General features: G+C 38.2%; 1 protein-coding gene across 2 annotated transcripts in view; it reads left to right on the forward strand.

The window, feature by feature from the left end:
- Nucleotides 1-13913, forward strand: part of LOC140351324 (protein bicaudal C homolog 1-B-like) — a 70290-nt gene that overhangs the window by 24560 nt on the left and 31817 nt on the right. For both annotated transcript variants that reach the window (XM_072437126.1, XM_072437127.1), the window contains exon 3: nucleotides 10455-10524. In XM_072437126.1, the coding sequence (XP_072293227.1) occupies nucleotides 10455-10524 (70 nt within the window). The remainder of the gene's footprint in view (nucleotides 1-10454; nucleotides 10525-13913) is intronic.

Raw genomic sequence — 13913 nt, forward strand, 5'->3', positions numbered from 1 at the left:
ATCTGAAAAAGTCTGGCTTATTCATGGGCAGGAAATTAGTTATTTTTATTTGTTTTAATTGGACAAATCCAAATTAAAAATCATGCTTTATCAATAGGACAAAATAAATCATGATAATTATTATTATTTTGTGTACTTCCTTGATAAACTTTACCAATTCCTCACTGTAAACACATTAACAGTACATAAAGTTATCACGTTTTATAATTTATTGTCACATTCATATCATATATTTTCATTGTAATGCATGTTCTTCCCTAACTGTGAAATTTGACTAAATTCAACTTCCCCTTGACTTACTTTTGAATCCATAACGGAACCACAATCTTTAGTGGTCAAAAACTTCATACATGTCTAAAACATAACCATAAGCATTAATATAACAATTCAGGATTGTATGTCACATTTCTGAGCTGAAATTGATACGCATAATAGTTGGTTTGTGCTTGTAAAGACTCCTCATGCCATCACAAGGTTCCGAGTTCATAATATTGTTCCTAATTGTCTTCTGTCAGTGGCGGTTGCAGAGGAATCCCACAAATTGCCTGCTTGTTTGACGCGCCTCCAGTGAGTCCATTCTTGTTTAAAATCCTGCTTCCTGGGCAAATGTGGCGGCCCTTGAGTATGTTAATGGTGATAATGAAATACATGAATGGACAGTGGTTTGTTTTAGTATGCAGCTCTAGCTTATTTCTTGGGTTTGGAGTTAAATGTCAAAGAAGAGGCAACTGTAACTGTCTGTGTTCAAAACCAAGTAATGCAAACCAGGCGCCTAAGGATTCTCTCCGTGGGATTTTAATAAGATATACTGTGTACTGTGGCCGTGTAGTTTTACATTTACAGTATAAATACACTACAAGATATTCAATGTGTCAAATATATATTATTTTTATGCCATTTTGATTCAGGGCAAGTGATGTGGCTTATTATTAAAGATGCTTTTTTTAATAGAAATCAATCAGTTACAATTACAGTAATCTGATAATTTGCTACAAAAATGACTAATGTGAGGCTTGGCAGAGGTAAACGTTGAACATTTTTAACTGAATCCATGGTTAGCCTGACCAGCCAAGACTGCGCACTTTTCCTCTATTATAACGCGCTGTGGAGGATCTGGCTTTTGAAAAAAACTATTACATAAAATGAACATGACATTGGACAAACAAAGGCAGAATGACTATAAAAACAATACAATACATAGTAGATCGACAAAGATACAACACAAAATGCAATATTAAAAGAATAAAATCAAGTGGGGGATTTTATGAATGTGGTATTTATCTAGTAATAAAAACATGAACTATGAACTCCAGTTCCCTGTTATTGTGATTGAAAAAATGAGTTATAATTGTATAGTTAAATTATTAGAGATGTTTTCTGAATTATATATTAACAGAGTAACTGTTTTCAAAATGCACAATATGAGTTTTACACTCTATATGCTTTAAGTGGGTTTATTTTAATTAAAGTGTGCCATGATTATGTTGCTATGGATTTTCAGTTAATGTGTTAATTTTATTTTTTGCTCTCCGGTCGTGTTCTGTTCTGTGTTTGATGTGTATTCTTTAAGGAAAAAAAAAAAAAAACAGAAAATGAAATATCTGAAAAAAATACAATTTTATTCATCTATTGCATTTGTCTTTGTTGTTTAAACAATAATTAAAGACTATGGGCCAAACTGCTTCCCATCTTACCCATTGGGGGCCCTGGCCTTGTTTCTTTGGGTTCAACTGGGCGTGGTAGACAAACCAATGTACCAATCAGAGAAGCGCATGGTCCATATCAAAGCAAACATGGCTGCTTGAAAATAAAAATGGACTGAGGAACAGGGACCCCTGCAGAATCAATGAAAGAAGCAATTTTATTAAGTTCACTTTACTGAATTAAACAAAACTGGTTGCACAGCTCCATCTGAATTTGCGCTGATCTTCTGTATTAGAACAAACAGAGAAAACAGCCTGGATCTCGCCATAGGCAATAGGCAACGCCATACTACTGTTTTCACATACTGTACGTCTATAGGATTTAAAATTACATTATAGTACAAGTGTTTGTTGTACAATCGACGAGAGTTACAAGAGAGTTGCAGTCTGTATGTAAGAACTGCTTAAGTCATGTTTTCATTGCCGCCATTACATTTGTAGAACTCTATTACTAATACTAGTGGTTAGCGCAGAATGCCCAATTAAACTAAAGCAGAAAAACAAACACTGAACTTAACTGTGAAATGGCCCTGCTAAAAGAAAATGGACGAGGTGTGTAAAATACCTTGAAGTAGTCGAAAATGGAAACTCTTAGTTGGAGCGCTTCCTGCCCGCTCAACACACCCTTGGCCGTGAACCGCACAAGCTCTTAGAGACTAATAAAGTACATGCTTATGGAGTTACCCACTGTCCTCCTCGCACCAGGAGCAGTAACTCATTACAGGTCACACTTTAGACGTTACGGACTATGGGATTGTAGTGTGTCAGATAACTACAGTTTCTGACACATAACATTTGAAGCTCCACCCTGCTCTTTTCCCCGTGGCCTAAGTTGATCTGATTGAGTCATTGTCTGAGAGTAGTCAATGAACGACTGCAGGACTCGTGATGAAGTATAGGGCCACTGGAGGGTGCCATAACTGGGGGAAATGTGGGACACTGATTCCAGGTTTGTACAGATTTCATTAACAGTGACTGGCATTTCTTTGTGTTCTGTCTTATTTTTATGTGTTTTGTTGTTGTTTTTGAAGCTACTAATTTAACTGGTTTAACCCTGGTTTAGATCTATAATTTGCTCTTGGTTTGGGTGGTCAAAAACATCAATAGCAGATACAAATCAATCCATACATTAATACATTTTAACTTATACAATTAGACTTCAATAGGACAGAATTTGACCTTTCTTTCAGTTTTTTAGTGGCGTTGGTCTATATTAGAATTTGTATAAAGACACATGGTAAAATTAGTGTGATTTAGTGTGAAAAATTACATTCTATTGATTAAATATTCTAATGTTTGGATTATAATTGGAGTATCACAAGTATGTTTTTCTTATAGTATCAATGGTGGGTTTGAAGTTTTATCATTGTCTTAAGTTTGTTTTGGTTCTTGGCCCAGCTCTAGTTCTTAAATTTGATCAGATTGAAATCAGATTAGTTTTATTGTTTCCTTGTGTAATATAATTCAGAACTTAACGTAGCCGTGATGTGTTGTCATTGTTTAGCCTTGGTAATGTGCCGCTTTAGCTGAAGTTTCAAAATGTCCTGGTTTAGTCTGTGTTTTGATCTTAAGTTGTTTCATCTTTAATATGTTTAGTTGTTTTTTTCTTAAGTAAGTAAGTTCATTGTAATGCTTACTGTATTACTTCCTATGTATTAAACCTCAAAATGTAGTATTCCAGACGGTTGAAAACAAAGGCCTTTCTGAGCTGATGCTGTTCTTCCCCTGACACAGTGTTGAACAAATGATTGCTCTTTAAATGTTTAACCGTGGAATTCCAAAACGTGCCAGAGAACCACAAAGACTGGTTGAGGAACAGAGCTGGTAGAACCCATAACTGCACGCCACACAAGAGTTTGGTTTGAAGACGTCTGAGGTGCCTTTGAAACCTCTCCAGTCCTGCCCTAAGCCCCTTCCATGTCCGTTCCCAGAAGTTGTGGTCGGGGTAATGCCAGGCGTGATTTTGGAAGCGCCTGCATATTCAGATCTCCGTCCAGAGAAGAGATTTATTTGATTTACGCAGCGGCATTCTTTGTTTCCCTGACGCTGGGTGTGCTGGACTGACAACTGTCGCGGAACATTGGCTCAGCATAGATTTAGCTGAAATAAGTAGGTCACATCGATACCACCGGATAAAGCAGTTGTTCTTGTGCAAGGTGTTTGTTGCTTCTGCTACCGACAACTGCCACGGGCCATTTGCCTTGTACCATTGAAATAAAACATCGCAGTTGGTGACCAGTTGCTCTCCAAAGTACATTTTCCATAAGGTGATTTTAAGCCCTCAAGATAGCACACAAAGGGTCATATGGAATCACTACTGGTAATTGTTAAACTGTTAACCTCTGAACTAGAAACTCTCCACCGTGAAGCCAGGTTGTGAATGCTCTGAATTGTTGTTTTCGTCGACTCTGGGTCATTGTAGTCCTGACCTTTTAGATCGATAATTACGTGTTATTGTAAGCGTACTACTTTAGATAGCACTCAGTTAGCACGCTCAGGGTTGAGACATGGATTCCCAGTGGATCGACGCAGTTCATGCTCTGAGTTACCTCAGGCAGACTTCTCACTCCTCACCCCCAAAACAAGCCCCTCTGTGCCCCGACCCCCCCGTCCCAAACACATGCATAAACATTCCAGCTGAAACAACAGCTGGAGCGTCTCAGTGAGCAGGAAGCAGGCCCTGCCTCTGCCTGTGCCATGTTGATTATGTCTGAATGTGCTAGAGCTCCGTCGTCACGTGTGTGGGGCTCGTGTGGACATTACCGCCATCATTTCCTATTGAGTTAAGACACATCTGCAAATTTCCAAGAGCAATCATCATGTCAAGGTCGATCTCCGAAACTGGTCACAGACACATGCATGTATGTATTTATTCATTTTAAAAAGGGTGGAGTAACACAAAGAAGAAATGGTTAAATGTATAGGTAACCTAATTTGTGCAAATATCTCGTCCCATTTGAGAGGTATGTTCATAAAAATAAACACCGTCCACCCATTAAAATGGTGTGTGGTCTGTCAGAAATCAGTCCCATCTGCAGAGAGCAGCCAAAAACAGCAAGGTTGGACAGGAAACTAGTTTTTTCTGAACAAGAGCCCTTCGGAGAAATGTTAGGCGAGCATTACGCTGTGTGGTGTCTGGAGATAGAAAATACAATTATCACACTGTTTGGCATCCTGAGACTGACCTTAAACCTGGCCCTTCTAATAATACTGGTGCATTTCACTTTTCCCAGGACTAGAACAGGACCAATCAAAGCCTTCACCAGGACTAAACCCTTCTCAAACCAGGACAAAACCAGAACAATAGTGAACGCACATTGTCCTGAACTTGTAATTGTGATTTTTGTTGTTATAGTTAAGCGTTTATTGAATGCAACAAAACTGTCCAAATCAAATGCTCCATTATGGGGTTACATATGTCATACTTTCTATATACCATTCAAAAATATATAACATATGACCAGATTTCTATTGTCACAAAACCACACCACAACAATACTACTAATGCAGCTCTCTCTAGCCAGGAGGAAACATATGCTCTACATGGCCTGTTTTTGTGTTTTTTGTGCCTGAATGATGAAGAGTCTCCTCAGGCACAGTGGCAGAGTCATGTTTTGTTGTGTTACATCAGCCCTGGGTTCACATAAAACCAGCTCATCTCATCTGGTTTCAGGCATACTCAGAGTTATGGGTCTGGGCTCTTGTGTAATTGATGATGACCACAGAATGCCAACTTACTAGGTCTTTATTTCTGTATCGTTGGTTTTACTTTGATAAACGCCGCTCCAAAATTCCTAAATTGTGTGATTCACAACAGAAACTGGCAGAGGCGGGCGGATTGCGTTAGAGTTCCTTCAGGTTATGTAATAGTCATGATTGATCAAATGACTTTCTATAAAGATAAGGCATTTAAATGGTTTCTTAGATATCAGACAATGTGTTGGAAAATGTGAAATCTTTGCCAAAAATGTTCTGCCAGTGATGAAAAAGTGCATTTTCCCTGAACTGTAAAGGAAAGTTTGCAATAGATTATTTGGACACACTATTTATTGAGAAAAAAAAAAAAAAATCAGATTATACATTTTTGTATGTTCCCAGTGGTTTAAGGTGTTGCAAGGTGTGATTGCTACCACTGCAGCGTTTGTGGGTGTGATTCACAGCCTCGACCATTTGCTAAATGTCTATACCCTCGCTCTCTCCATTTCATGCTTTGGGCCAGAAGATATAAATACATTTTAAATATATATTTATATTTTGCAAACCATCAATGTTCTAGAATATGCTTGTAAATGCTATAGTTGTGGTTCAAGTGTCTCACAAAATGTAAATGTTGAATTATCCACAGAAGGCCAAACATTTTACTTGATTCCCTTATTTGAAAGATTAAAATTAGTAAGTCGTATTGCGACCTTTAGTCCCAGGTTTGAGGCTCTTACACAGTGTCTTTCGGTGTGTTTTCCCCAGGACTGGTTTCATTTATTTACCTGTTCTAAGACGGGCACAGGTCCCTCTGCGTATATCCAACTGGGTCCGACTTACTGACACTGGCTTAATATTAAATTAGCAGTTTTTGTTTTAATAGCACAAATCTGCTAATTTAATATTGAGCCAATGTCAGTAAATCAAACCTAGTCGGTCGGATATATTCTAAAAGTGTCTGAGAACATATACATTTGAGAAAAGACTGAAATGTTCTGAAATGCTTTAGATTTTTGTGTTTATTTATCAGCCCATATGTTTATAGACCTGTAAACTGCAGAGTTAGCAGTTAGCTCATTTTGTTGTTTGAAAAGGACTTACATAATTGCAACCTTGTTGATCATTAAATTTGCATTGTCAATTTGATTGCAATATATCTTTCAGCCCTAGTAGTAGTGAAGTATTACAGTGAACCTGCCCATAACCTCAATACTTATGATGGCTTGTTGGACAGCCCCGTGGCGGCCCTGCTCCGTCCAGGCGTGAGCTGGAGTGGTGCTGAAACAGGTAAGGCTTGAAGGGCTCTCTCTGTCTCCTGTCAGCACAGGTGTGGGGCTGTCAGAAAGAAGCCAAACACACTTATTTCCAGAAGAGCATATGGAGCAGTTTAAGCACTTCCCTTTTTGATTTACACATGATTTACACATGCAGCATCAGCTTCATTCTGTTATGTTTTGGCTAAGAAAAATCAGCAAATGTTCTGCAAATCTTTGTGGATCAGAAGATCTAATCAGGGCTGTTAATTACTTCAAAAGTCCAACACAATCACGTTTGCTGTGATTTATTACAACCACAAGTCCAAAAATGATCTGAAAACTTGTGTACCTGATTCAATTAAATTAATTACATTAAATGACTTATTTAGGGCGTAGTCTTTTAGTCAGTTGGTCACTTAATCGATCAATGTCAAAGTTTATTACTAAAGCACACTTATGACTTTAAAAGCCCAAAGTGCTGTACAGACAAGTGAAATACAATCATGACTCTGCTTAGTTCGTGTCAAAAGGCCAGAGAGAAAAGACACTTTTTTGACAAAGATTTAATCTGCTCTAATGTCTCAGCAGCTCTAACATGCAGAGGCTGTTCCAGAGCCTGGGCCCCGCCACAGAGAAGCTCGGTCCCTTCTGCTTTTTAGCTTTGACCTGGGACGGGCAGGAACATGGTGGGACAATAACTCCCGCAAATAACAGAGAGCCAAACAATTTAGCTGTCAAACAGGTGTCAAACATGCGGCCCAGGGGCCACATCCGGCCCCCCAGACGTTTTAATCCGGTCCACCGAACATTTCTAGTTTATATTAGTACATTTCCGATAGATATTTAGCATTTTTATTGCTAGAACTACAAGTCCCACAATCCTTTGCCCCTCTCCCACGCTGCTCTGCGCTGCTGTGTGTGCTGCCAGCGCAAGAGGGCTGAGAAGTGCTGATGTGTTGTGCACTTTACAGACTTGAGCAGAGGTTTGAGCGAGGAAAAGGACCTGTGGTTTTGAGAAACACGTAGAAGAAAGAAAGGAGACGGTTTTGTGGACGTTAGAGCTGTGCTAAAAGTGGAGCTAACACGAAAACAAAATCTGTGATGACAGCTCTGTGAGGAAATCATTCAAGAGTGTAATAAAGTATGAACATGACAGCTGCTGTGAGCACTCATTTGATTCACTACATGAATAATTTGTCACTAAAATAAGCTTAAACTATAAAAAATAGTGAGCTCATATTGAGTTTGTTCAGCAATATCAACATGTCTGTGATAACACTTCATATCAGAAATAATACCACAAGTCCATGTTCCTGTTCCTGCTGCTGCTGCATGAATAGTGACTCAGTCTTTCACCTGCTGCAGATTTTTGCAAAAGTGTCAACATAAAACTATTACTAGGCTATATAAATGTATTTACCGGTATTTCTTGTATTTGTTAAGTTATGTTCACCCAGTGACCTGGCCTGAACGTCGAAATTCGGCCCGCGGCCCAAAGTGAGTTTGAAACCCCTGATTTAGAGACTTTAAAACCATGAGCAACATTTTAAATTGGATTCTTTGGATAACTGGAAGCCAGTGCAGTGATGCCAGGACTGGAGTCATGTGTTGGTAACGCACCATATTAAAACTAGGAAGAAACTAAACATGGACAAAGCCAGGGTTAAACCAGGACTAAAACAGTGCCAAATCAAGTCTACATCTGGACTAAACTGTGCTCACTGTGTTATTTTAGCACAAAATATGTTTTTTGCACCTTTGTACCTAATTTTGTTCACTGACCATGACAAAAACACGATTCTGATTCTGGTTGTTGTGCTTTTAGTATTGGGATTTTACATTCTAAGCTAAGCAATCTAGAGCTAATAAGTGGTTATTGTGTGTCATTGGATGTTTGATCACGCTGCTGACACTCTGAGAAACGTTGAGAAATTCAATTGTTCTTCTCTGAAAACACAAACCCCAGGACAGTGTTAAAACAAACTGGAATCCTCAGGACGTCTGTAAAAACATGGATAGTATGAAAGCCAGATAACTCGCTTTAAGAGAGGGCATCCAGAATTGTATTTCTTTTCTTTTTGCCAGCATTTCACCATGTCAAGAACACTAAACTTTCAGGATTATGGGATTCATTCTTCTCTGTTGCTGGTGCCGACAGCTCCTCTCGCGCAGTTTGCTGCTCGCTGATTTTATGTCCACTGGGTCGTGATAATGACTTCACTGTGCTTGTCAATAGGCTCTCATATAGATTGTTGTTGGCAATTTGAATTACACGAACACGCCAAATGTAATCAGTGTAGTGTTTCTGGTGGGAGTGTTGAGAAGCTTTGGTATTGTGTCTGGAAAGAGGTTTATTCAGAATGGGCAAATATTGAAACTGGCCTAAGATTAGAAAAGCTACCACTTTTCCACCTTCATCATCATGTATTATTCTAGTCATAATCGCTGATGGCTGTTTTAACGTCACTTGTGCATTGAAGTTAATAATAGTAATAAGATTTATGTAGCGCATCTTTATTTTTACATGAGGTGCATTCTTTGGTTTCTGCAGCAGATCAGCACAAATTGAAAACACATTTTGCCGGGGATATTGTGACATGATAAAATGCAGGAATCTCTCTCGTGTCTGGATATCTCCGTTGTAGCTCAGAAAAGAACACTTTATACGGTTCAGAAGTTTTAAATGGCGACACATACTTATAGAGTTGAGTCTTCAGTCCGTTTTAAGACATAAACTCACAAGATGCTACAGATCTGGATGTTGGGGAATAATGTTTACTGTCAAAGTGAAATGTAAAAATGGCAGATTAGTTTTGATTAGTTGTGATTTTCCTCAATAAAACGTAAATGTGTCTTTTTTGTTCCAAGCATTATATGTGAATTATTTGTGAGTCGAATATGCCCAATATTATTTTCGATATCACAATCATTTTTTTACACAATAGACGGTCATTTTCAACACAAAATAATAGTACTTTCTTTGCGTTTCCATGTGGTCTTATTCTAGCTCAAAATCATTCTAAAACTGTTCAGGCAAGGTCAAATTTGGTCTTTGTTTTTGTATAGATATTCAATGAGTATCTGGTTTGGTTACTGTTGATTAGTATTTGATTTGACATACTATTGACAACTTTAGTTCAATTTATTCTCCGGTTTATTCTATATTACATAAGCGTAAACCTAAATGTAAAGTGCTTTATTTTGTCTGTTTGAGATATCATTCTGACGGCTTGATTTCATAAAGCTCGTCACATACAAGACAAATAATGATCTATTGGCCAATGTTAATGAAAGAGAAATAAGGATTTAACTAAATAGAATGTAACACCAAGGTTCATCAAGGACAGATATGTTCTGTTTAGCCTTTTTTTTTTTTAACAAAGTACTTTTTTTGTTTTAATATTGATGTTGTTACTTCTGAATAATTGTAAAATTGTGATATTTCTTCTCACAGTGATCGTGACGTCCCTACAAAGCATTTTGTTTAGCTCTTTTTGGTAGACTTTTCTCTGCTCATCATTTGATTTGAGAACTAGTGTTTCAGAGCATTCTGGCAAAAGACCTCGACAGTGATTTAATTACTGATAAAACTACAGTCAATCTCTGAAAAGCACTGCTCTATTATCCAAGTTTGTGTTTTGTTTGGTCTGATAACTGTAAGATACTGAAACTGCCTTTGGGTTCTCTGAAGCCTGTGCCTGGAGTCATTTGAAAAGATTGTTTAGTTGTATTATTATTGCACAACAGTGTTGTTTTATAAAATCATTGTCGCTAACAGTTTCTCTGTCTTTTCCAGATCATGGATGAAACCCAAACACAGATCGCCTGGCCGTCCAAACTGAAAATAGGTGCCAAGTCCAAAAAAGGTGATTATTACATTCACATTACTTTTGTATGTGCACCTTGAACACGATGAAAAACATATTGCCCAGGGAACTACACCTTTTTCTAATCAGTTGCATCCAACACCACTTAATCATAGTGTTATTTTAACTCATAAAAAACATCTCGGACAACATCCATTATGAACAACGAAGCGAGATGAAAGCATGCATTCCAAAGGTTCCTTACAAGCAATAACTTCATCTGCGCTGAGAGGAATTTGTGATTATTATTTTTTTGCGGAGGCGGGAAATTCCTCCATTAGTTTCCGCACATGTATGGCTTCGGTTGCCAATAATACACCATCACGGCTATTTAAAGCTTTTCCGGGATGTTGGAGAGGCCGGTGTTAGGCAGGACAAGGTGCAACTCTGCCCTCCATGTTGTTGTCCCTCTGAGAATCATCAGCGTGCGTCCAGATCCAGATGTGGAATCCTATCACGTTGTGCAACTTCCTGTCCACACAATTGTTACACGGATACCCATTCAAATAGAAAGCATTTGCCGAGATAGGAATCACCTGAGATTAGCTGTGTCGGGAATTTTAAAAAAGGACATTTACAAACTTGAACTATAATAGGTGAACTTGTAAGAATGTCCTGAGAATGCGGGATTATGACTCGCAGTTATCTTGTGAGCGCATCGTTCGGTGGGAGAAGACAGATGTGTTTGAGCTGTGCTGTGTTTTTACAACCTGGACCATCACAGTCAATCGCAGAAAGATGTCAGCACAGAATTGTTTTCCAAGGGAGTCAAACACACAGGAACAATAACTGAAGATTTGTAGGACCTAAATATAGGATAACTGTGATTGAAATGCAGTACAAGTAAACAAATAAACAGAGGCTACTGTGTTTACTATTTACTTTTAGAGGTTAGAGTTTGAATGGAGGCTAAAATACGGTTAGTGTGGCTGATACGATTCATTTTGGTGGTTTTCAGAATACAGTTACTTTTCTGAAATCAGAGGAATACATTGTGGTATTTGATAATGAATTTTAGGCTTCGAATTGCACTGAATTAGTGTGGAAAAAATTTAAATGCAGCGCTTATTGTGTGATACATGTGTGATTTTCTAAAAGTTATCTTATCTTCTAATTAAATGTGAAACAAAAATTAAAAGCTGTCTTAATCACAGGTGAAAGTAGTCGGTAGTATTAGATTTCTGTTTATGTCTGTTAACACCTGTAATTATAGCTTACAGTTAAAAAACACTTGCAGCTAGAAGTTGGTGTGGGTAGAATTAATGATACAAAATGTACATCAGGGAATGTATTAAATGATGTTCAAATCAGGGTCATGGTGTTTTTGCCTCAACAGCAGATGGTTTTCTGTTGCATTTTAACATGAAGATTGACTCACATCCATGCATTATTCATTTCATTTTGTAACCTGCTAACATTTTGCTATATAAACCTGACAAAGACAGGGCAAAGTAGATCTATCTGGTCAAGTTTAAGTCATATGTGCCTATGTTTTAACCAAGGAACAATGAACTCTTGACTTGAGGGTGTTATTTACTAGACTATGAGACAAAACAAAGAAAGAGTCCTATATAAATTATACTCTCTGTCAGTGGCCATTTTTTTTCACCTTTCCTATTTTCATTACTATTATAAACCGGGGAAGGGTATTCTGTGCACATACAGCCCTTAACACCTCCTTATACGCACGCGGCTAATTGGCATAACGTGAAAACTGAAGATGACGTACAAAGTTCAGCGTCATCTTCAGTTTTTGCGCTGTGGCAGACTGTGTGCTGTGCAGACGGAGGAGTCTGAGGATGGTGTGTGTGTGTTTGTGTTTGTGTGTCTGTGTCGACCCAGAAAAAGGTTTAATTAAGTGCCTGAAGTGATGCTTTGCCTCTAGAATCAATCTTTTCAGAGGGACTACTTTACTTTAGGCAGCTCGTTGTATCTGTACCACCACCACATCTTTTAGAGGTACACAACACCAGTATATATTCTTCCCTGGTCTTAATCCACATCCTGTTTTCACACACATGTGGAAGTATTCTCTGTATTCATAATGCAATACTCTGATTTGACCAAGTAACGAAATATGTTATGAAATACATTATAATGCAGGTAGTATTCTGTAACAAAATGCAAAGTTTTCTTCACAACACCTAATTTAGATCCTTAATTACTCTTCAGTCGTGTGTAAAACATATTTTGGTCTCATCCTTTCAAACCACATCCATTTAAATAACACCATAGCCGCATTTGCATACTTTGTAACACATCCACATTTTCCAGCAGTAATCTGTAATAATAACCTTTTATGGATGCTGGTAACCATTTGTTTTCTTGGAATTGTAAATTAGTATCAACTTTCCTGGGGTGTCTGGAATGGGTTAGAGTCGACGGGATAGCGGCAGATGTTTGTAACCTCTCCACACTCTGGGGCACGCTCTATCAAAATGCCAGTCCCTGCGAGCCATTTATCACCTGCTGCACGCGGCCCTGCCTCCTGCACCGCTCCGATAAGACCTGTCCTCTGCCTCGGGCCAAACCGTCCACTGCACGGACACTGGTTTAATACTCAGAAGGCTGCACTCGGTGGTGTCTTTGGGCTAACAAACGTGGCATAATTGTACAGTTACATACGTTTCATATCAAATCCGAGACAATAATTGAAATGGCATTGGATTAAGTGAGGACATACTGTGAAGAGGTGTTAAATTGTACTTTTTGCGTCATTCAACCCTGTTTGATGATTCACTTTATTGGACACTTAATTGCACACCTTTTTGAAACACATAGATGAAATCATAAGGCTAAAAAAAGACTACAAAGGTTTTCTTTGCAGATATTACGAATAATTGCCATTGCGCTTAAACCTCGACCAGTGTGACCACCACAATCACATCCACGTGGACGAGGAAGGTGAAGTATGTTGTCACAGTTGGCTGTGTGCTGTTCAATCAGCAGAATGAACAGATTATATTCACCATTCTAATAATATGCTTAGAGCCGTAGACGTGTGATTGCTATGTAAAAGCAATCAAACAGGTATGTGAAAATCCAATCCTTGTTATTATTTATTTAAAAAAAGCCCTTCTGTGACGCAAATATTGCATTTGAATGAGAAACTTGACTCCTCTTTGGTGATTATTTGTCATAAATATGTACATTTCCTGATTTCTTCAGATGTTTTCCGTTACATCTTGGTTTATGACACATTTTCCACAGTAAATTGAAGGCTTTTCTCTACTTATAAGGTTAGATGTTTTGTTATTTTTGTCAAGTCAATTTGTTTAATCCGTGCGACTGAAAACATGTCCTGCAGCTGTGAAGTCCTGCACTGTTTTTGTTTGGGTTTGAAGGTGTTCCCTGTGCCAAATTAAGACTAAAGGTGTTCATTTGCTATT

This window comes from Eucyclogobius newberryi, unplaced genomic scaffold (assembly GCF_026437365.1).
Source record: "Eucyclogobius newberryi isolate DKJ021-1_F unplaced genomic scaffold, fEucNew1.0.hap1 SCAF_8, whole genome shotgun sequence".
NCBI lineage: Eukaryota > Metazoa > Chordata > Actinopteri > Gobiiformes > Gobiidae > Eucyclogobius > Eucyclogobius newberryi.